This window comes from Pectinophora gossypiella, chromosome 13 (genome assembly GCF_024362695.1).
Source record: "Pectinophora gossypiella chromosome 13, ilPecGoss1.1, whole genome shotgun sequence".
Classification (NCBI taxonomy): Eukaryota; Metazoa; Arthropoda; class Insecta; order Lepidoptera; family Gelechiidae; genus Pectinophora; species Pectinophora gossypiella.
In genome coordinates this window covers 5,616,597-5,642,650 of record NC_065416.1, presented here as the reverse complement: position 1 = coordinate 5,642,650, position 26,054 = coordinate 5,616,597, and the positions used below count along the sequence as shown (strand labels likewise).

Sequence of the window (26,054 nt, the reverse complement as noted above, 5' to 3'; positions counted from 1 at the left end):
TTACGGTTTAATTAGTCAAAAAACTTAATGTGACATGGTTTTATGGGGCGCACCTACCGGGATCGTTATAATAATTCGAACACAGCAAATACACTCCAATCAAATGTTTATTTCACGTTCACCAAAGAATGTACATAAATAACACAAGCACGGAAGAGTAGAATTGACAAGCACAGAAGTAGACAATGAAGCAAGATAGTGTAGATACAGTTAAGCTACGGAAAGCACTAACTTAGAAGCCTAGGTAATAATCGTAAGCAAAAGCGCGGGAGCTCGCAAGACGAAGCGACATACGTTCACCGTCGGAGGTTATTAGCGACTGCTGGCGCGCGTAGCAACAAGCGCCGCGCGGCGGTGCGCGCGCGCCTGTAGGCATAGTGCGCCTGGCAAGTTTAATGCAACAATGCGCACGCGGCTTTGCTTGCGAATTGACATAATTAAATACTAACATGAATTAAATATACTATTGGAATATTATTGTGTATATATAATATATTGTAACGTATGTCTGTATGTATGTATATAAAGTATCTTGTGTTGTATTGTTTTGTAAGTATATACTACATAATTCTAGCTATATATATTATAATTATGTGTGGTGGTTCCCACACTACTCCCCCGCCGAGACCGTTGCTTGCTGAGGTCGATAGTAGTCAGGGAATTTCACTGTTCTGCCACTTCGAGTTTTTCTAACTGGCTCAGGGATAGGGTCCTCTCTCTTCATCTCTTTGGCCAAATAAGCTGGTTTCAGTCTATCAATACTGATAGTGGCTTCCTTGTCTTTGATGCGGATCTTAAATACTTTCTCCCCTCTCACAAGAACTTTGTAGGGACCAGTATAGGGTGGCTCGAGGGATCTCCCGGGTGGACCACGACGCAGGAAAACGTATTCAGCGGTCTTCAGGTCTTTCGGTATGTAGAATGGTTTGTGTTCATGCCAAGTTACCGGGACAGGTGCCAGATTTGCCATGTGATGACGCAACCGTGATGCAAACTGCGTATAATCCGTGGAGACATTCTTCGACGGGGCGAAGAAATCTCCAGGTAAGCGCAGAGGTTCGCCATATACCAGCTCGGCTGACGAGGTTTTCAAATCCTCCTTCCACGCGCTACGGATTCCGAGCAGCACGAGAGAAAGCACCTCACTCCAGCGGTCGTTGTTGTGGCACATTATGGCGCTCTTCAGTTGGCGATGAAGGCGTTCTACCATACCATTGCAGGTGGGGTGATAAGCAGTGGTAGGGCGGTGCTGCGCGCCGAGAACAGATGACAGTTGGTGGAAGAGACTGGACTCGAACTGTCTTCCACGGTCGGTCGTTATTCTTTCGGGGCAGCCAAAGCGGGCTACCCAGCCGGAAATGAAGGTGCGCGCGCAGGTCTCCGCGGTGATGTCCTTGATTGGGTATGCCTCAGGCCAACGGGTGAAGCGATCGATGACTGTGAGGCAGTACCTGTAATCAGACGAAATGGGTAAAGGCCCTACGATGTCCATATGGACGTGGGAAAAACGGGACGTAGGACTGGAAAAAGGAGTGAAAGGAGCGGAAGTATGGCGATAGGTTTTGGAACGTTGGCAATCATTGCATTCCTTTGTCCACCTTCGTACATCTCTGTTGACACCGGGCCAAACATATCTCTGTGCTACCAGCTTAGCTGTTGCTCTAATCCCAGGGTGACTAAGGCCATGTAAAACCTTGAAGACACGGTGGCGATGCACGCAGGGAACATAAGGTCTCATGTTTGCAGTTGATGTGTCGCAGTAGAGATGTGTATTGCCATACTTGCACTTCTCGAGTCTTAGGGCAGAACCATCATTAAGAAGACTTTGCAGCTCAGGATCCTGGTCTTGAGAATTTGCAAGATCTTCTGGGTTGAGAGGTTCTTCTATTTCCTCTATACGAGAAAGAGCGTCCGCTACTACGTTCTCTTGGCCGGCGACATACCTTACGTCGGTTGAGAACTGGGCGATGTAGTTTAAGTAGCGGAATTGGCGTGGCGAACAATTTTCACGGCGAGATGAAAAGGCGTGAGTCAGTGGCTTGTGGTCCGTGTATATGATGAACGGTCTGGCCTCAACCATATGACGGAAATGGCGTATGGCATCGTATATGGCCAACAGCTCGCGGTCATACGGGCTGTATTTCTTTTGCGATGGCTTGAGACATCGAGAAAAGAATGCCAGCGGTTGCCAGTGGCTCTTAACTCGCTGCTGAAGAACTGCCCCAATCGCGGTATCTGATGCATCCGTTTGGAGAGCAAGTTCTGCATTTGGATCCGGGTGAGCTAAAAGAGCTGCTTTAGATATTGCCTCTTTGCATGCCTCGAATGAACGTTGCATTTCTGCTGTCATTTCAACTGCTTGGGAAGCCTTCTTCTTAGGCCCGGAAAGGGCTGCGTTTAATGGTGCTTGCGCTTTTGACGCGCCAGTGATAAAGCGTCTGTAAAAGTTGTACATCCCAAGAAAACGTCGCAATTCCTTGATGTTTTTGGGCTCCGGGAAGTCTCTGATGGCCTGCACCTTGTCCGGTAGTGGTTGGATTCCATCCGCAGAAACTTTGTGTCCAAGAAAGGTGATGCTTGCTTGTCCGAACTCGCATTTTGATGAATTTATAAGCATCCCGAAGTCTGTCAATCGTTGGAAAAGTTGCTGCAAGTGATCGACGTGCTGTTCTGGTGTAGCCGAGAAGATCAAGATGTCATCCAGATAGCCGTACACGAAAGGTAAGCCTCTTAGGACTTCGTCCATGAATCTTTGGAACGTTTGGGCCGCGTTGCGTAACCCAAACGTCATGTAAGGGAACTCAAACAGGCCAAACGGCGTGGTTATGGCTGTTTTCGGCACATCAGGTGGGTGTACGGGTATCTGGTTGTAAGCCTTTGTGAGGTCTACCTTGGAGAATATGGTACTTCCAGTAAGCTGATGCGTGAAGTCTTGGATGTGGCGTATGGGGTAGCGGTCGGGTACAGTGCGGGCATTGAGAGCACGGTAGTCTCCGCAAGGCCTCCATCCGTTATCTTTCTTGGGAGCCAGGTGCAGTGGAGAGGACCAAGAACTTTCAGACCGAACGGCTGTTCCACTCTGCAGCATCTCTTCAAATTCCTTCTGGGCGATCTTCAGGCGGTCTGGTGGAAGACGGCGAGGACGACTCGATACTGGCGGTCCATGCGTTGTGGTAATAAAATGTACCGTGTCGTGTTTACGCAGCGTGTGGGTTCCTGCTGGACGTGTGATCTCGGGGTACCTACGTAGGATCTCATGGTACTTGGTGTCACCTGATACGACTTTGATAGATGAGATGTCCTCGGTCATTTTGCATGCTGGAGCCATAGTGGAGAGTGAAGTCAGCGAATCTATCAGGCGCTGCTGTCGTACATCTACAAGCAGATTATAATGAGATAAAAAATCTACTCCAATAATGGGCTTTGACACGTGTGTGCCACAACAAATCGCCAATTAAATACTCGTCGCAATCCAATGTTGAGTTGAAGCTGAGCCCAACCATAAGTGGGGATGATCGTTCCGTTGGCCGCGAACAGCTGGTAGTCTGTTTTTGTCCGCTGTCCCCGTATCATCGCACGTGGGTACACGCACAAGTCAGATCCTGTGTCGATGAGAAATCTGGCATTCGTGTTTCTGTCCACGACGAAGAGGCGGCCTGGAGAAACCTGACAATCGGTAGCCGCTAATTCCGACTGCCTGGAGCATTTCCCGACGACTGGTTGTACCTGCACGGCGTAGTACATCTTCTGGCTTTAGACCCAAACCGGTTGTGATAATTGCAAATTGACCTATCGTACGATTTGGATCTTGATCGTTGACGGTTGGTGTTTCTACTACCTTCGCGTGACCTATTACGACCCGGACGTGAACGATCAGATTCGATCATTCCACGCAAAGCAGCAACCTCTTTGGCCAATTGTGCTATTTGTTGCATAGCACCATCCATCGGCGGCGAGGCACAACTTGTGGTCGCAACTTGTGGGGAGCACTGTACAATGTCGTACACACAGTCGGCTAGGTCGGCGACTTCTTCTAGCTTCAACCGTTGTTGAGAAGCCACTGCCGTTTGTATGTTGGTTGGTAACCGACCTGCCCAGAGGGTCCTGATGAAATCGTCGGGAACGGAGGGTCCTGCTAACTTCCGCAGGTGGCGCAAAAATTCCGACGGTTTTCTGTCGCCGAGTACCTCATCGTTGAGAAGCTGTTTGACCTTCGCTTCCTTAGAGCTGGAAAGCCTCTTGATGAGCTCGCTTTTCAGCTTTTCGTACTTGCCGTCAGTTGGAGGTGATTTTATTATGTCTGTGACGTATCTTGCGTACTGGGGTTCTAGGTTCGAGCTTACATAATAAAACTTGGTACTATCGGCAGTGACACCGGCGAGCACAAATTGTCCCTCTATCTGGGAGAACCAAACTTCTGGATCTTCCGGCCAAAACGGGGGTATGCGGACACCAACTTTATAAACCTCCTGCTGTGTCATCGTCATTTTGTTACTTATGTTTCCTTTGTTCAATCACGTCGGGGTCACCAATATGGGGCGCACCTACCGGGATCGTTATAATAATTCGAACACAGCAAATACACTCCAATCAAATGTTTATTTCACGTTCACCAAAGAATGTACATAAATAACACAAGCACGGAAGAGTAGAATTGACAAGCACAGAAGTAGACAGTGAAGCAAGATAGTGTAGATACAGTTAAGCTACGGAAAGCACTAACTTAGAAGCCTAGGTAATAATCGTAAGCAAAAGCGCGGGAGCTCGCAAGACGAAGCGACATACGTTCACCGTCGGAGGTAATTAGCGACTGCTGGCGCGCGTAGCAACAAGCGCCGCGCGGCGGGCGGTGCGCGCGCGCCTGTAGGCATAGTGCGCCTGGCAAGTTTAATGCAACAATGCGCACGCGGCTTTGCTTGCGAATTGACATAATTAAATACTAACATGAATTAAATATACTATTGGAATATTATTGTGTATATATAATATATTGTAATGTATGTCTGTATGTATGTATATAAAGTATCTTGTGTTGTATTGTTTTGTAAGTATATACTACATAATTCTAGCTATATATATTATAATTATGTGTGGTGGTTCCCACAGTTTCAAAGTGTACACAGTACTCGTGACCGTACAGTATTACAGTGCGACATTATGCCGCTTCTTTTTTCTGCCGCGCGGAGAAAAACTCGTAGTGCACGCCTGGCCTAAGTACCCACTGATACCTGTCTCTTAAGCTATCTAGAATATGTCTGTTGGTAGTACTTATATAACGATTCGAGATTTATTCCACAGACCAGTAACTAAATAATTAAAGTTATCGACAACCACGTTCTCACTAGTGTCATTATTTTCTTTTTAGTTAGTATACAGGGTGTTAGTGACATCGTAACGAATACTGAGGGGATGGTTGAGCTCATTATTCTGAGTTAATATTAAGTGGAATTTTCCGTCACAAAAGTATAGAATTGAATTGTGACGGAAACTTCCAATTGATATTAACTTAGAATCATGGTCTGAAGTTCTGAATCATCCCCCTCATGAAAATTTTAGTGTTTTTTTTTAATAATTTTCCGTTCCACACTTTTGAGACGGGAAATTCCACTTGATATCGATTCATAATCGTGGTCTGAATCATCCCTCAAAGTTTTCGTTACGATGTACCTAACACCCTGTATAACTGTCTATCTCTCTTCATCCTGTCCTTCTCCCAGTTTATCTGGGGTCGGGCCTGTTAATTCTCGGTTTAATTTCGTATCTAAATAGTATATTAGTACATCTTAATATTTCAGCTAATAAATACACCTGATACCTAACATCTTATATACAACTCTTCAATCTTTCCTTCTTCACTCTTCCTTCTTTCTTCTTCTTGCCAATAGACAACCGCGAAATTGACTCATGGTCCGTTAGTTACAGAGTCGTGTTGGAAGTGGCTGGCAATTCTGATGCGGTCATATTGAGCGGGCTGGAGGCCGACACACAGTACCAAGTCACTGTCGCCGCTCTCTGGGGCGGCCACAAGTATCGAAGCAGGCCTATTGTCTTCCGCACGCTGGGTGAGTACACGAATCTACTCTATTAAGAACATTCTAGAAGCTAGTATGTACCTACTACTGCTACACTACGTCATAGAATAAGGAATAATACTGCATATAGAACGGCAACTCCCCGCTCCCAACCAACGACTGAGCTAGGTTTACCTCACCCCCTCCCACCACAGTCCTACATCAGTCGTCACAAACACAGATGCGCGTGTACGATTACGTCAATGATTGAGGTTTTTTGTATGAAGTGTCCGGGGTGTGACTACGTACAGAGTTCGTAAATCTTTAAGGCTACCTATTCTACAAGCTCGACTAAAATATATCTCATTAGTCAGAGGTTTATATCGCCTAAGCACGTAACATTTAAACTAAATAAGTGACTGCATAAATACGTTACCTTTTAATTAACTATAAGGTATAGCTAAAAATAGCAAATAAATCTATAAACGGATTTAATTGTAGTTACTACGTTATTCACTTTACCATTCAAGACGTAATATTGTTGATGTAACATTTATAGAAAAAAGCGTAGGCACCTATTATAATATGTATGTGTGTGATATTTTAAGACCAAATAGTAACGTCATGGTTGTGGTGAATTGTGTTTTTGTATTTATGTCCATCGTACTATATCTCAATTGTATACCATATCTGCGTGATATGACGTAACAAACTCTGAAAAAATTAAACAGTTGGAAAAAATAGGCACGCACACATTTTACACGGGCATCATTGTATATAATATCAACTAAATGAATTAACACGTAGACATATTACGTTCGCATTAGTATAAATTGAAAATGAATTAATATTTATGTTACGTTGGTGTAAATTGAAACAATGACAAGTTGGAAAGCTGCATACTCGTGGAAAATTTTGCAATAGGTATAACAATATTTTCAGATTTACGTACACGTGCAGTGATACAACAATTATATTTATCTATCGAATTCTATATAAAACTCAATGTATACAGCACCAGTGCCGTTTGAAAAGTGCCGTCAGAAAATGTTTACAATGTCAATGATAAAGAATAAAACAGCGTATAAATCAGCAAATTTCCGCTAGCACCAATTCGTATCGCGCGCCGCGCTAGATTTACTTAACCCCCTCTGGGTCTTACATGCTGAAGGAGTAAGGAAGAGCGCACGCGAACTCTGTCTCGCTCGCACTAGGCAATAAGGCGGCACACGGGACACGGGACACGGGACTGTCTGAGGGCAATGCTTCGGTTTGTATACTCGTTTACACGAAACTTCCAGTCCTCGCTCCAATAGGCTAGTTTCCAACTAGTCAAATCAGTTACTTTTTACTAAACGTCAAAACACAAAATTACTATGGAATTTGTATGAAATAGCACACTGTGACGTCATAGAAAAACGTGATAAAATATCGGACTTATTATTACGTTTTCCTTGATTAAAAAAAAAAAAATGTTTTCCGTTAGCTTTAGATCTGGGAGGTTAAAATGGCCACATGAACGCAATTCATCTAAGGTAGCAATATAGCAGCAATATTGTTATTTGACATAATTTGTTTGCATTGCGCACTTAATTCTATATGCGCAAATGTCAAATTGCAATATTGCTTTGTTCAGATGAATTGCTTCGATGTGGCCTTTTTAACCACCCTGTCTTTATTTAGTAATTAGATTTTTTTTTTACCTTGAACCTAGTACACGACCCAATTGCTGTCTTAATAGGCTACATTAAATTAATTCATTTGCTAGAGTAGGTACGGTAATTTTAGCCCGTTCTGTTTTGTGTGTGTCAAACTAAAAGTTCTCCGTAATTTGTCATTGCCGGCCTGTCCTTTTTAATTCGTGTGAATGAACTTTTGGCCCTTACTCTCTTTTAGCTTAAGGGTATCATCTGCGTCTAACACTGTGGTATTATCTTTGAACTCTGTACCTAAGTGAAGGATTTGTTAAATAGTTTCAATTTGCAATGTTACATTAGTTTTATAAAGTAGGATCATCTTTTGTTTGAAACACTTACTGGTATACTTAAAATATACGTAGTATAAAGTTTGTTTTTAATATATGAATTTGTTTCTGTATTCATATTTTAAAGGACTCATTCATCAACTTTCATTTTGTTTAATAAATGATCAATTTGCCATCCTTGATGAATATAAGAAGACTCCTTGATGGATATGTCAGAAGGTTTAGGCTCAAATGTTTTCTAATTCGAATTGATTGTTAAACCAATATGCTTTTAAAGTAATGAACGTTGTCGTGTCAAAAACCAATATTTCAATCTATGATTACTAAGATGTATACCTTATAAGAAGTATGTCTTAGTCGAACGTGATAGACATTTTAATATATCAGGCGATATGCGATAGACGTTCTGATATTAAAAAGATTGCAGACGATAGTTTTATGTATACTTACAGAATGTTAGCGACACTGTACCGAATACTGAAGAGGGTGATTTAGCTCATAATTCTGAGCTCAAATCAAGTGGAATTTTCCGTCCAAAAGTATGGAACCGATCATCATTGTCATCCCCTAGCATTATCCCGTTTTTCACAGGATCCGATCACCTAGCCTGAAGAGTTGGTCCGGTTTTTTACAGAAGCGACTGCCTGTGACCTTCCAACCCGTGAAGGGAAAACCAGCCCAATACAGTCACATACCACCTAAAATGCATTTCTCGGAAATGGGAGTTTCCTCATGATGTTCTCCTTCACCGATGAGCACATGATAATCGTTTATTTTAAACATTTAGGTAATTATGGAACTGAAAATAATTAAAAAAACTAATAACATTTTTTTGAGTTTTCCGACAAAAAATATCATTTGATATTAACACAGAATCATGGTCTAAATCATGCCTGTCAGTTTTCGCCACGGTGTTACTAACACTATACATACCCGTACGGCTACCAGTACGTATTTGTACGGGATGCAAGTAACATCGTAACGAATACTTAGGAAGATGATTCGACTCATGATTTTGGGTTAATAATATCAAGTGAAATTTTCCTTCGCAGATATAAAAATAAATAATGGAACTGAAAATAATTAAAAAAAAAACACAAGAAGTCATTAATTTTGCGACGGAAAATTATACTTGATTCCAACTCAACTCAAAAGCATGTGCTGAATCATCCCCCTCAGTATTTGGTGCGGTGTTAGTAACACTGTATATCTCATATAGCTAAGTTATACGTATTAACTTGTTATATTAATACAAATATTACCCAGTTAATTACTACTGGCAGCTATGCCTTAAATTCGTTCTCTATCTTGGTTACCTCTTTTATTTCGCGTGTTCACAACCTGGCCAGTCATGCAATATCATCATTAGTGGTAACTACATCAGACAGTACGGTAGCAATAATTTAGAGATTGCATTCTGATACAATTTCAATGCTTTCAATATCATCGATTGATTTGAATGTGATACTGTGAAAATGTCGATATAATGTAGTTTAGGTTTTGTATGGTACGGTGTTGGTCTAATAGTAAGCTCGTTGCGGCGTGCGTACTTAGTTCATCTTGCGACGGATGTACCTCTAACTACCCCAATCGGTATATAGTTTTGGCTTATGTATGTATTACTTAAATATTGGTACGTAAATAGTGTTTAATGCGTACACCAATAGTACCTACATGTGGATTATGTAATGGAGTACATAAATTGCCAATTTTTTACGTCTCTATTGTACTTTTGGCACTTATAGCATAAAATGCTTGGACGGACAAATGAGGAGTGCCGAGTGTGCCTGAGGGTGCCCATTTGATCACGAAACACAGACCAGTACCTGTGGCTGATTTATCTGTCCGAGTTTTGTGAGCGTTATTCAGGTGGGAGCTTGTGTTAAGTAATTTCAGATTGTATGTATCACACGAAATTACGAGCTGGGAGCGGCTAGTTTAAAAAAAAAATCCCGCTTTCCTACCTAAAGTTATCACTTTACCGTCTCTATACAGGGTGTTAGTGACATCGTAACGAATACTGAGGGGGATGATTCAGACAATGATTGTGAGTTCATATCAAGTGGAATTTTCCGTCGCATAATTCATGTTTTTTTTTGTTTTATATCTTTATTTTTCTACACTTTTGCGATGAAAATTCCACTTGATATCAACTAAGAATCATGGTCTGAATCTTCCTTCAAAGCTTCTGTTACGATGTCACTAACACCCTGGTTACACCGTAGTGCCTTTATAAATAAATAAATATATAAATATTATTCCCCATACATTTATTATTGATGTGGCCAACGAAATGTCCTATGTTGTCCTTTTAATCATTTTCTAACACTAGGATATTATAAAATAAATATGTTAGGTATAAAATAATTAATAATGGTTTATTTTTTTATTTATTTATTTTATATTACGATAGTAGTATATTATTAACTTATTTAAATAACCAATATTTAAGTCATGTAATTCATTATAGTTACAATGTTAATAAAATAACAACAAATAATAATAATATAATGTTAATAATTAACTTATTAAATTAGTCTTGTTACTTTAATAATGAATACTTTATGATTATTATTTATTTTTATACGTTTCAACCATAATTCATAACGTGTCATAAAGTAACTTTTTTAACTTATAATCATATCATATCATTATGCAAACAGTGTTGAAATACTTTCCAGTGCTCATAAATCAACCGAGTTGACACATTTCTTTATAATAGGTTCGCAAATAGAAGTTCGTGTCGGCCACAATCATATAAATTCACGAGTGCTTTTGTGAGGCTAAAATGCACTTGAGAGTAATAAAGTTAGAAATAATGCGAGCATTACACACTTTGTATGATGAATGATATTATTTACCACATTACGTCATTACACATACATACATTAACTCACGCCTATTTTCCTCCCAGATAAGCAGAAACTATGGAATTCCATAATATGATTCGATCCTGACACACTTCTCTTGCTTCGTTCACATTCACCCAATCGTTGTATACACGCCCGCCGGTTCAGATTATATCGTATTGAACTTTTTCTAAGGACATCTCCAATATGGTCAATGTCCGTCCTTCTAGGTCTTCCTCTGCCAACCACCTTCACTTTATAATACCGCTTTCGTAATCCTAATATCCTTCATCCGCTCTACGTATCCAAACCAACCTAACATTCCCGTCTCAATCTTAGTCACTGTATCGTCAACAGATAACAATAGGATTTAATTTTGTTTATTATAATAGATACTTAATACAATATTGTCAATAGAATCAATGTTTAGATTGCTTTTAAGCAATCTAATAAATCAGCTCGCGACAACAGAACTGACACTTCAGAACCCCAATACCGACCCCGTCGGCGTAGTCGTCGATTTCCTTTATCCAGCGATTATCGCTATCGGCCTACTAGAGTCGATTATTTTTTCAAATACTATCCTCTTAGACTATGCCCTGAACCAAGTTTCGAGCCCACCTTGGCATCCCCAGGCCTATTGTCTTAAATTTTGTACCAGATTAGAGCCATTTGCGCTCCCCATTTGTCCGGCCACGTAGTTAATGCCATATTTGCCAAATATACAATAATATTTAGTTTATTATGGTCAGATATAAGTAAAAATAGGGCACTTCGGCTTTACTTTGAAAGTCGAATATCTTGTGGTTCCTTTACTTTGTTTTTAAAAGTTTTTACGATAAAAACCTCTTTACCACTTTAACATTATTTTTACAATATCGCCGCACCAAAGAACGTTTCTTTATTAATTTCTAACCTCATTTTCGCGTTCTAAAAACAAATAGCCGTGTGACAGAAGCTTTTTTTATACACAGTACCGGTTCACTATATACTTACATGTGTACGATCACGAGCATTAATATGTATAGTATACAATTTGGTACCATGTCACATTAACTTTTTTGACAAATTGAACTGTAAGTCTCACTAAATTTCAAATATTGTTAGTGCGACAGAGACCTAAAGTGGTACATTATATTGCTGCTCATGACTGTACATACCTGTGGCGTGCCTGTGTATGTAGTTTCACTCCCCTGGGTTACTAAAATAGAACAGGTCATATGCATGGCCGTGCTTATAACATTGACATGCTCATTATTAGGCTGTCTGCTTCACAAAATGATACTTTGTAATTAATTTCGGTGGCAATATCCACTGTTGAGGCCTCCAATTGTGTTACACTGTGTTACAAAGTATTCATAATTAGAACTCCTTTCAAGTGTGAGATAATTGTGTACTTACTGAAAGTGTATAAATCTGCAAATACGAGTACATACTGTAAGCACATACTTAGGCTGCCAAATTACTGAATTGTATAAAAATATCTTGTTTTTTTTTTAAGGAAAAGAACGTCTAGGTAGGCTATACAGGTTGCGAGAAGCTGCAGTAGTTTTAGGCGGATTGAGACATTCGTTATGTAAAAAGTACGATCCAAAATGTAACTATGTTATCTACTGAAGAAAGATATTTATGAATTTGGTTTTGAATAAGTACGTAGTATTTCAGGTTATTCTATATCTCAGTTCAACTGACTACTTACTCTTGTTCATAATACAAAGTAATGGCAGAAGCATGTATAAAAATAATTGTTTTTTTCATATTTGAATCACATTATGTATAGAATTATGTTGCTACTTAAATTGCTGCTCTTAATTTATTTTGATCAGAGCAATAATGGGTGGAAGATGTAATTGTGCCTAGGTGTAGTAAAAAGGGTCATCATTTATACCCAAAAACACAGATAAAAGATGCATGTCTGCTATCCACAAAGTTAGAAGGTTAAACGAAGGAAAATCTGTACAGCGCCATCTATATTGGTTTTGGGTAACGTTGCCTGGAAAGTCCATCATTATAGCTAGTGATGAAAGAAACTTAGCCTTTTAAGGCCTATTAAAAAGACTAGCCTTCATCTTAAAGGACTCGACTCTAAAATAAAGACTAAAGGTTCGAGTTTTTATTAATAAGACTTAGTCGTTGTATTAAAAAGACTAAACGACTTAAACGACTATAAGTAGTTGTTTTAAAAAAACTTAAAGACTAAAATGACTGAAGTTGTTTTTAAAAGGACTCGCACCTCAGTATTACACATGACTCGTTCATCATCTTTTGTGTCCTACTAACCACATAGATAGAAAAAAAACATAATTTATATTCAGAAATGTTTAATAATTTTTTTGTATTATAATAAGACACGCACGACTAGCGCTTGCGCTACTAAAGGCTATAAGGCAGTTTTAGTCATTTTAGTCTTTTAAGCCTTTTACGTTATAAGGTTAAAGACTACGACTGAAATTAGTCGTCATTTGTAGTCTTATGACTAAAGACTAAAGGGTTACAAGACTAATTTAGTCGTAACGCGTTAAAAAATAGTCTAGTCTTTTTAATAGGCCTTGAAAGACTAAGTTTCTTTCATCACTAATTATAGCGCTGTCATTGGCATGTCCACGTATTGATTTGAAACTAATAATGCCATTCATGACCGGAGCAGTATTGGATATATTATTCAAATTTATTGTCAATGATCTCAATATACATAAAGTCTTCGCTTGTAACAAACCCTGAGATGTGAGGCGGTTGGGCATTTTACAATAAACAATTTTACAATGAATTTAATTGTAAATATTAATATAACAATACGTCAAATAACAATATTCAAATTGCTAATAAGCTAATGAATTACATGGTTTTATATTACTTATGTAACTATCTATGTATGTATTCATTTTAAAAGTGTATGTTCGCAAGTGGGCACATATTTCGACATGTTATTTCAACTTTTCAATTATTTGACGTGATTTATTGTAAGTTTGCATGTGATGACATTAACTACTTGGCCGTAAATGGGGAGCGCTGAGGGTTCTCCCCGGTACTAACTTAACGGTTTAACTTTCCACCATGTCTGGTTTTTACAGTAAGTATCCATAACTTTATCTCAGTTTTTTTCTTAACAGCTTGAGTAGGTTAACGCAATATCAAAAACGAATGACACTTTTTTGTAAGTAGGTAATCTCAAAACATCAAATCATAAACTTTATCTTACTGCAAATAAGACTATCATCCTTTATTACCGACTTCAATATCAACTTTGGCCCGATCACGCCTTTTCCTGTTTAATAATGTCGAGCGGAGTCACACGAATGGGGTGCTCTGCATAATCGCTATGACTATGTCTAATATATATATCTAGTTATACCGAACACGCGGTATTGCGGCGTTTGCATACATATTGGTGAATTGTTTCAACAATTATGGTGCAATGTGGGATTTGTGGGCGTTTGGTAAATAAGTTCAGTTTATATTGGGATTTTGGTGACATAGCAGGTTCAGAGTTTGAATAGGGAGTAGTTTGACTTTGGGACTTTAGTAATTTCTCAGCTGTGTGGTCTTCTAGTACTTCTGGTAACTGAGCACAAGTTTCCGAAATTACACGTCCTGATAATTATTGAAGTGAGTCGTCTCCTTTGGGATTGAATACTAGCTAGAGACCTGTCTCCAGATGTGAAGTATATTAACAACATAGCAACACGCTTACATCTCCGAAGGAGTACAGTCATGAGCAATATCATGTACTCACTTTAGAACCCTGTCGCACTATCATATTTGACATTTAATAAGACTTACGGTTTAATTTGTCAAAAACGTTAATCTGACATGGTTTCAAAGTGTTTACATTTTAGTACTCGTGACCGTACGCAAAGGTATTCCTATATTGCACCTACTCTTCGCCAGCTATGTATAAGTCCCATATTGTATTAGGGCGAGTCTATTGCCATAAATCGGGCAAAATCTTGGGAACCATGTAATATCTAATATCCATGATCCAAACATGAATTCAAACTTATAAAGTCGACTTCAACAAACGTTATAGTAGCTAAGGTACTGAATTAACTAGGTATTATGTCGTAACAGAAAATATATCAAGTGGAGGCGGTCAAGTATACTCAAGAAAATGGAAAGCTATTAGGATAGTTAACCGAAAAAAGTTATTTAAGAGGTCATTAGCGCTAAGTTCGGAGGCAATTTTGGTCTATTACCTCTAGTTATTTGCTACCAGCCTCCTTAACAAGTTTTACAGCACCCCAACTTCTTTGCAACAATTTATAAGACTTCTTAGAGCGTTGGGCTCACGATATGGAGGTTCGGGCTCGATTCCCGATGGAGACATTGTCAAAATTACTTTGTGACTTTGTGTACTTAGTTTGGTAAGGACACCGCAGGCCTGAAACACCTGATTTTCCGAAAAAAAGTAAGATGATTCTGTGCTTCGGAAAGCACGCTAAGCCGTTGGTGTCGGGGTGGAGTATGTTCTATTCCCCCTCCGGTAAATTGAGGGGAGGCCTGTACCCAGGAGTTGGACGTATGTAGGCTGTTAATGTTATGTGTATGTTATGTTATAAGACTTCATGTATTTTGAATCTAAAAGTTTGCGTCCGAATCTCTTAGGCATTATCATGTAGGCATTATCATATCATCATTTATGTTGGTACCCCAATACTACAACATTTTTTCTCTGAAGTATTTGTCTTCGAAACTTCAACACATCGTTACATTGGCTCCATAAAAAGCCTTTTGATAGAAGGAATATCACAATTTACTTATTGATGTTTTTTTTTTGGTAATGTTACCACAAATGGGTTCTTCAAGTTCTATTTGAATATAATTACAATGGAGTAATTAAAAGAAACTACTAAAAATTTGAAACATAAACTATGACCCTAGCACCAAAATTTTGTTTTCCATGAACAGATACAATAGAGCAGAATGACATGATAAACATATAATGAAGTTTGTTTACATAAACGCAGAAATTGTAACTGGGCAACCACAAACGTCCTTGGCCAATGAATACGAAATTCCTAAAATCCAATATGAAGCTTCCCAAAACAATCCCAACCAACCTCTGTGGAGTAGTGCCTTGACTGTGATATTCCGTTTCACTGTAGCATACAGGCGCCACATGCTACCGACCCTTCTTATAAGTGATTATTTGCATACGATTTACATATTACAGAAGCGTCTACATCGTGCAAGTTTGCCATCAGTAACCTAACCTTGCATGTTCCTGAGCCTTTTCTCTTTAGTCTAACTGGATATATTGCCTGATTAGTAGTTCGAGATTTGTAGCGTTGTAAACGTGAAGAGATATCCGTTTTGAGTTTGTTTAAATTTTCTGATATTTTCATCGCGATAGTTTTATTATGGCTAAAAGTGGCAACCCTGGTTGGTATATATTGATTTTAATGGTTTAGTTATAATATACCTACCTATATGATCAAAGTCAATATGCATACCATAAAATAAAGCAACTAATAACACCATCATTTGAAAGATTTGGAATTGTTACCTACTAGTTGCTGAATTTTTAGAGATGTGAAGACTTGGGTTTCGATGCTTAATTAATAATAAAACACTATTTTCTGTTAGACTTCCAAATCAAAATTAATCAATAATAAATTAACTAATTATTTTTTGACTTGTCAGAATCAAAACCAATGTTACTACGTCTGTTTGTACAAATAAACTTATTTAGTGACTGGATTTAAGTACTCAAGTAAACTATGGTTTACCCTTTGTGAAGGTTTTATGCAGAAAATTTGAAATTCCAAAGTTAAATCGTAGTTGAAAGTTTGAGCAGTTACCTAACAAGTAACATTATGGTAATTCTGTTCCCAACATATTCATGCATTTGAGACTATGTGGGTTTATTCGCTTGTTGCGTTTGTCAATGTTAAATTATATTATAAGGTATCTTGTTTAATATTCGTTGTCTTATGCATTCATATCGTAATGCACGAAGAGGTCAAAATTGTTCAAATGCATAGTCCTAAAATTATGTTCCGTTTTTAAATATAGTTTTTGCCTACCATTTTCATTGTTAGATAATATTATTATGTTGTTGTTATTCTGAATACTTCTCAATCCATCAAAGAAACGTCACTTACTACTAAACGCACAACTATGTTGAACATGACAGAGAGAGCCCTCTTTGCACGCGTTATGTCGCCTTATGTCTCATATGTTTGATAGATATTAACGAGAACTAACATTAGTATCTAGCTCTTTATTTTTTTTTTGCCGTCGTATGAAGATTATAAAGAGCGAAGAGACTCAGTTGGCTTCGCTCCAGATAGCTCGTTTGCCGAGCTCTATCTTCCGGATGGATGTGAATGCATGGTGCATCTTGACGTAATGTCCGGCGTTATTCTGACGTTTGACGCGTTTGATATCCGAACCGTCCGTCTTTTATTCCCTGTCTTTGTAGCTGGCATGTGTAATTTTAGATGACGTGTTCTTTATTTGAATTACGTGTTCTTTAATTCGGCTGGAAAAATAAAGTCTGTTTATTACTAACTCATTGATTGCATGATTTATTTTTTTCACATGTTTCCTTAAAGTTTTGTCTAATAAAATACTTTTGATTTGATCAAAGATGCTTCGATCAGAATATAATTTATTTATACAAATAATATATGTGATATTATTTCGAACCCATTGTTTTTATTCGTTCCATTTCAATCATGAATATGAATTATACAACAATGTTCCAACATTTTATTGTCTGTATTTTTTATCGAGTCATCAAATAATAATTATTGGGTTTGAAAGCGATATTTTATTTCACATTAGTACTTAAGTTCCAAACAGATTAGTGCACTTTCTCGTATTATCTTTATTCACTAAACAAATTTGTATCGTTTATATGTTATTTATATCGTTTTAGGATTTAAGTATTCTATTTTTCAAGACTACGTCAAGAAAGCTTTCAATAATCGGATTTTTATCGAAAATTCTTGTCGTGTTTCACTTTAGAGATAATTATTGAGTCGGTGAGAAGGTACAAAAATTGGTACATTCATTATGTTAGTTGGAAAACTACCCGAAGGCCAGGAATCACGATGATATACACGTGAAGTGAAGTTGAAGTATTGAATAGTCCTTCTTGCGATGTTGTCGGTGTACTCCAGACTTGGTTGAGTGTTCTGACCGATTTCTAAAATTGGCTTTGGCATTTACAGAGCCAGGTCTTCGTACTTTGTTGCTGTCTTGTCTTTATATAGCTATGCATTGTTTACTTTTAAACGCTTTGGTAGTGTTGATCAAATATACTGTTAAATCTTCTTAAAAAAAACGTGACAGACTGAAATATTTTAATAACAGATATTAGTTTGAAAAAGAAATGCGATAGCAATTTAAAACCAAGTATTTATTGTTTGGATAACGGTCACTCGTTCACCGTTTAAATGTTAAATAAATAAACCTCATAGATTCAAATAAATTATGTATCACACTTATGTGTACTAAGTAGGTATGCATATCTTTCTCCTCTTCTTCTAAACCTGTTATCCCCTGTTGGGATGTAAGTATATATATATACCTACTTAAATAAACGATTTTCTTTACTTCTTTTTTTATTAATGACTTAACCGGTCTTACGTCACTTTGTGACTTATAAGCAATTTTATGAGGCATACTTATATGACAATGGAAAAGAAAAAAAATACTTTCTAATGTCTCTACTTATTATGGATTACTTATATTTTTTACAGATAATGTATAGGTACAACTCCCGAATTTCGTCACTATGAAAGCCAATTCTAGAGAGGCAAGGTTTATAGTACGCTCTACAATATGATCTAAGATAAAGGCATTAAGTGTGTTTATATAGAAAATGAATATCTAAGAGAATCTTGAAAGTTTCAGAATCCATTAAAGCCAGGTGCGCCAATATTGGCATTGCACTATACATTATATTGAACTGACATTTCAGATAAAATTCTGGACCAAGTTCCGTTGTGGCTGTCCCTATATACGAGTTTAATAGTTTTCTAGTCTTAGTGCGCGTTCCCACTTTGTCGTGACGACAGATAATCGTGTAGTTTTAAGTATCGTGTCTTATATGTTTAAAAGGAAGGGGTTCACATATCACGACACGATTTACTGTCGTCTACGACATTTTTTGCAGTGACAACAGATTGTAATGTCAGTGGAAACGGCTAGCACGACAGTTAAAAGCTAGATACGATAGTAGCTAAAATAAAAATATAATAATTATTAAATTATTATTAAATTAAATTATTTAAAAAAAATATTATTAAGTATAATATTAAAATTTGACGACATACAATCGCATTAATGGGAACAGCTAGAGACGACAGTCGTCCAACGATAAATTAATTGTTACGACGTAGTGGGAACGCGCCCTTAAGTCTTCGTATCAACAGTGGTTGTACGTTATCTTTGATTACTTGTAGCTCGGCCCATTCCATTAGGGACTACGAGAGTAAGTATAAGCGTGGAAAAAAATCCTTTTAAATATTCTACTGTAAGTGTACCTAGTTTTTTTTTAAAGGAAATAATATAAACGTTCATCATACTCTATTATGACCGTGGTCTGTTAAATTTTCGAAACATACATAAACTCACGCCTATTTCCCACCGGGGTAAGCAGAGACTATAGAATTCCATTTGCTTCGATCCTGACACAAACAATTCAATTTTCCATTTTTTTTTTTTAAATTTTCGAAAGTTTTGTCTTTATCCTTGGTATCTATATAATATTCAACTAAGAGATTTCGTACCTATTGTATAACGTAATGAACACTATGATAATTGATGCAAATTATTATATAGGTACACACATTACAGTCAGTCAGATATTACTAATATACATTGCGCTCTATAACCACTTACAAATTATTATATAACTCCACTTCCAACCAACAATACGCGCTTAAGCCGCCGTCCTAGTTAGGCAATTGAATATGCGGCTATAAGCACTCAATAGCACCGAATAGCACGCATTAGCACTAATGCCAGTATCGTGTCTCTACAGAGCCGCCTAGGACGTCCCCTCAACAGGACGGGGGGGTCGGCACGGCCCGACCTTCTACGGGGCCACCTGACCCCTCGCCCACATTCCCCACGGTAAGTACTATTTCATTTACCCTATGTTATTATAATGTATGTACTTATAGAAAAGTGTTTTCTTTCTTTGTCTATTACTATTTGACGCCATAAAAATATTATTATACATCATAGAGAATACCTTTGTGGATGTGGTTAAAAAGGACCTGTGTATGTGCAATGTCTCCGAGAACGACACGTCCGATAGAGCGAAGTGGAAGAGAAGTACGAAGAAGGCAGACCCCACCATCAGATGGGAATAATAAATGCCAAGGAGAGAGATCATAGAGAATACCTTATAGATACACTGCGAGGTTGATAATGGAGATGTTACTAAGCACTTCATTCTGAGCACTCTTAAATAATCCAAATGTGATTCCTTTTGGACAGTTTGAGCCGAATAAGACATCAGTGTCAGTTAAAGACATAAAAAGTGCTACTTATAGCTCTCTTCTTTACTCTGGTGCTATCTGTATTCTCATGATATCTTTCCTTAGTGAATTAGTGAAATATATTGTTGGTTGTCAATCACGCATAGCACGCAAAACACAAACTGTTTGCTGGGTTACATAATTATCGATAGTATAAAATGTTTATACTTACCAACCACGTTGGTTTAAAATAAGACCTAATCGTCTAATAGCTTTTAATTATAGTGTAGTCTTAAAGGTCAGGTCTATTTGCTAAGATGTAGTGCTCGTATGCGTGATTTGCATTGATGTAGTTCGGTTAAGTTAATATGTAGCCATATTATATATATATGATATTAGCACAGCGTAATGAAAAATATCGCAGACTAAATAGACAGCCAAAAAAAGAGAAAGTCTGTTTGCTCTCTCGCGAAAGTAGGTATCTAATACTAACTATGTATTAAACGGGAAGGCTAATAAAAGTATATAATACTTTCGCGTTAGCTATACCACTCATCCGTATTCAACTCAATATTAAGAGATGCTTCATATACTCACATTCGAGGCGGCGTGAATATGATTTAAAGTTGGGTCCACATTAAATATTTATAAGTAGAACTAGTCGAAGTATCTATAACTAGATACAGAACTTGATATGAAACTGCGACAGGAGCGATACTTCCCTATGATACATTATGTGTGTTCAGCATTATTTGTATTGGTTTAAGACCTCTTAGTAACTTATTTTTATCAAAAATGATCGATTACCTTAGTTGCTAGACTTAGATACTAGGAAGTAATAACATCAATAATAGATTATTGTAACCGCAATATGATTAAGTTCTTACCTATTGCCTACTTACGTTTTGTCTTGCACTAATCGTCAAAACTATCTGAGGTACGTTAATCTGATTAGATATAAATTATATTCAAATAAAATAATTCAAATTTAATTAATGTCTTCTTTTCAATATTTAACTTATGCCTAGGAATGTCATTTATATTGACTACCAGTACATCAATTATAGCATTATATTTTATTTACCTATATAAAATTCCAAGATAGCCTATGAAATATACAACTGATACTCTTGTATTTTGCACTGTCGAGTCTATGCCTATTTCTGTCCCTTGACCTCAATAGCTGAGACAACTAAGTCTGTAACGTCAAGCGGTTGTTGGCTCGCTGAATAGGCGAATGCATTTTTACGCCTTTTTTGCTTTGGCACCGTTGGTGTGCTATTTTTTTGGTCGAGAATTTTGAGTGACACGTTAATGTGATTCAATTTGGGGACGAAATTTACTATATAAGTTTCTTAGTTACGAATTTGTCTCATTTGTGATGTGATTCAACTTATAGCTTTTATGGGGTGTAACAAACAAGCTAAGAAAATAAAGTACTTAACTCATATATCTAATTACATAGTAACCTAACCTACCTATAGTTTGATTCTAGAACTTCTGTAAGTCTTCTGTGTAATCGTTGATCATAATTTAAATCATAAATACGTATAATATCTATATTATATTTTTTCCGTCTTCTCTTATTATTTGATCTAGCGATATTTCGCTAGTGTATATTTTGTTAGTGTTATTATAATTTAGTTTTACATTGTGCTGTGTCTTGTTGTGTTCTCAAAAACACTAACTTAATTCTCCTATGTCCAGATACGGGGTGTAGAGATCGGGATAGTAGTCCTAGTACTGATAGTATGGATCGGCGCCATAGCTCTGTTCTTCAACCGCTGGGGCAAGATTCGTATGCTGCTTCCATACCAACCCGACTACAAACAGGAGCAGCTGAAGGTATGTAATGTACGTATGTGTCGTCTTTATTATAATTATTTTTTATATAAGTATCATAATTCATGTCGCTTACAAAATATAACAAAGCTTTGAAACAAAATTTTATACTGAACTAGGTATAACTAACCTGAAGACAGCTCAAACAACTTTGAGCTGTTTGCTTTCAAACGGTTTGATTACTTTTGCGATATTATGGGGACTAAGTTTATTTCTGTCAGTCCATTTTGCTGATGAAAATCTATGGCATTGATTTATCTATGTCAGGTTATTTGCATTATACCTACTGATCAAATTCACTATATATCATAAAATCCAATCGTTCACATTCAGGATTGCCTTCGTATTCACTATCTTTTCATTATTTTTATCTGTCGCTTATTCGGTTCAGAATTTTGTTAATAGAAAATAATCAGTTAAAGCACGTCGACGTACATTCACACATATATTAAAGTATATAATAAATACCTAGTGACTTAAAAATATTTAGGTGAACGTGAAATGACGTGATATAATGCAAATATGTTTTTTCATCCATTTATAACTAATATCTCTAGCATCTTATGTAACTGTGAAATGATAAAATATTTAGTAGTAAAAAAAAATAGTTAATTATATTTTAATTATCCTTTTAATAAACCGATGACAGCACAAATTATAACGTTTTGACAGGTGGATCGTTCAACTCTACCAACGCCTCTCTAAGATTATGGTGTGTTATTTAACCCCAAATGTTTCCGAATTCTTGACCCTAAAGTATCAATAGCTTGATCTTGTACATTGCGTTATAGATTTTGAAACTCATATTATTTAATGATTTTGTAAACAATTTTGGTTCTCCTCAATTACACTATAGCGGTTAGTACAATGTTTGCGATTATAATAGTGACTTTATTATGCGTAGATTAAATGTAGGCTCCAATTTTTGCTAGGTTACCTGTAAATATTTAGTCCAGTATGTTTGGTAATAAATCGCTTACAGTTTCGTTAGTAATTGTTTATTTTATTAAAGTCTAAAGCACTTATGCGTCTTTTTAAAAAGAAGAATACCATAATATTACAATCCCTGTCCCACCTATTAGGACTGACGGTTATGGTAAATTACTCTTTATTGTAACAGGTGTAAGCAGCGTTATATTCAGCAGTTAAGGGATATTGAAATGATAAATGATACTAACGATGTCAATTTATATAAGAATGTACAATACAGCCTAGCATACGCAGCTGTACAAGAGTTTGCAAACTAAAAACAAGGTCGTGAGTTATGGTTCCAACTGTTTTACTCAAAAATGCTGTGTATATACGGTACTAATCCTTACTTACTATGCCCTCAGGTACCAGGGAGCAGTGCATTAGCAGCAGCAGCTGCAGGTGGGACTTGCGGCGCACACTCAGCACCCTCCGCGTGTTCGGTAATTATAACATGTTGCTACATGTTTAGACACGTTTCATGACAACATGTGCCTCCATGTCCTACAACGTTACTGTCCGGTCACGTCATGTTTTATTAACCTCGTACACAAGGCCGCGTAAGAGGTTATAGTCTCCCCCGAGAGTTGATAGTATCACAGTCAATATTATTATTAGACATTTCCTTGAATTTTGGTGTTAGCCTGTGGGTATTTAAATTCAATGTCATTGTAATGACTTTGTACGTTGTTTACTTTCTTTTCTATCTTCACCGTTATAAGACAATTCTGCATCAGACATGCCAGCAAGAAAAATAAATCTTTTGTACTCAATCCCACATTTTTTGCAACAATGCTAAATGAACCTATATCTCACTATCACAGTCAGCATATTTATTTGTGCGTCCAAATTCAAGTCATCCAAAAGCAATAACATTTCGCTAGTCAATTTTCTTTTTCGTAAGTTTTCGTACGTATCAAAGTTGAGCTAGGATAAAGGAATCCTGGGATGTCGCTTTCGTCGCCCATATTATTTAGCTATAAAATGCGGATCTCGGCTCGCGTTTCACAAGCACTTTGATCTTCATTAATGCTATTACGTTACGCCATTAAATCTACGTTGTGATGTTTGTTTTCACTTAGAAATATCATTAATAGCACGTAACGTATCAAATATGTCACTGAAATCTTACGTTGAAGCACAAATGCTATTAGATTACATGAATCTTGAATTTTCTTGTGATATTATATCTACGTAAATTCATCATAGTATCATTAAGTGCATAATTCAATCTCATACCAGGAGCATTCATTTGTTTTATAAATAATATTTTAAAATAATTCTACGTTCCACTTTTAAATGTGATTTAGTTATTGACTGAAAAAGGATACTTCTTAAAAAAACAAACTTAAAATGATTAAGAAAACCTACACATTTTTAAGTTTTTTTGTTAGCAGTCGTTACCGAAACTTTTATTTCAATAATATAGAATATAAGATATAAATATTTACGCTTGAAATGGTTCGTAATTATTGAGCACAAAAAATACGAGTGACCGGCGATTCTCATGGACACAATTTTAGGGACGAAGTAAAGTTATTCATCTTTATCATATTGATCTTCAAATATTTTTTATCTATTTAATATACAGGGTGTTAGTGACATCGTAACGAATACTGAGGGGGATGATCCAGACCATGATTCTGAGTTAATATCAAGTGGAATTTTCCGTCGCAAAATTCATGTTTTTTTTTTAGATTTTTGTAATTATTTTCAATTCTATACTTTTGCGATTGAAAATTCCACTTGATATTAACTCAGAATAATGAGCTAAATCAGCCCCCTCAGTATTCGTTACGATGTCACTTACACCCCTTACCAGTACATACAGGTAGCCATACAAGTAGGTATGGGTGTTAGTGACACCGTAACGAATACTGAGGGGGATGATTCAGAACATGATTCTGAGTTGATATTAAGTGGAATTTCCTGTCGGAAAATTTATGATTTTTTTATGTTATCTTAAATTATTTTCCGTTCCATAATTTTGCGACGGAAAGTTCCACTTGATATTAACTCAGAATCATGGTCTGAATCATCCCCCTCAGTATTCGTTACGATGTCACTAACACCCTGTATACTTACCTAGTTATTCAAAATACTTATTGATTATGAAATAGTACGATGAACACAACGAGTATACTATAATTTTTACAAGTTGATTAGAATGGTGTCAGAAACAGGTTTATTGGTCCTCAAGAGGTTGTTTTGCAAAATCTATTAAAAAACTAACGTTACCTAGTATTTACCTAGCAATTTTACATGCTACGTTGAATTCAATTATCTAATTTATATAACATGCAAAGTTCGTTTGACGTAAGAAGCGAATCAGTAAATCCCGAGAGAGACTGTTTACGTCATAGGTAAAATCCCTCAAGTGTTCTAGACAAAGGATGGTTTAAATTACTTAGCATGACAGCGGACAGCGGCGAAATGTGTGAAACAATGGAACTTAACCGTTGCTGGTCACGACACGTCATACAAATGCAAATGGAAGGAATACCGTTGAATATTAGCGCAAGATCTGAGGAAAATAGTCACCAAATAGAAATAGACGAAGACAGAGATTAATCCTTAATATTGGTAGGTAGTTCAGCAAGTAGAGCTATATACACTTCTCATCAAAAAAATCGAAACACTTCCGTTTTCATTGTTTCTGTCCGAATTTAACACAAAAAAGAATTCATACGATGAAAAAAAATACATAAATGTATAGCTGGCAGTTTGGCCATTACAGTAATAAGCGAAAATTCTAAATTCAAAATTAGAATTTCATTTGTTTATCTTATAAACGAAATGAATCACTGTTTTGAGACAAATGTGTGTTTAGGGTTGGAGTACATTTAGCGTTTAAAAACTAAAAATTGGCGCCTATCCTTAAACTTTTTGTTTTTTATTTCAATACTGTGACTTTGGGACGTCTGGAAAAAGGTTTTTTTTCTAAAACGTATGGATACTTCGCCCA

General features: G+C 37.0%; 1 protein-coding gene across 5 annotated transcripts in view; it reads left to right on the top strand.

Annotated features, from left to right (window-relative positions):
* LOC126371906 (uncharacterized) overlaps window positions 1-26,054 on the top strand; it is a 254,081-nt gene that overhangs the window by 105,411 nt on the left and 122,616 nt on the right. For 2 of the 5 annotated variants that reach the window (XM_050017345.1, XM_050017347.1), the window contains exons 4-7: window positions 5,917-6,062; window positions 19,837-19,928; window positions 21,986-22,123; window positions 23,455-23,532. In XM_050017345.1, the coding sequence (XP_049873302.1) occupies window positions 5,917-6,062; window positions 19,837-19,928; window positions 21,986-22,123; window positions 23,455-23,532 (454 nt within the window). Of the gene's footprint in view, window positions 1-5,916; window positions 6,063-19,836; window positions 19,929-21,985; window positions 22,133-23,454; window positions 23,533-26,054 lie in introns of all 5 variants that reach the window. The other 3 variants (XM_050017343.1, XM_050017346.1, XM_050017344.1) reach the window with 2 other exon arrangements.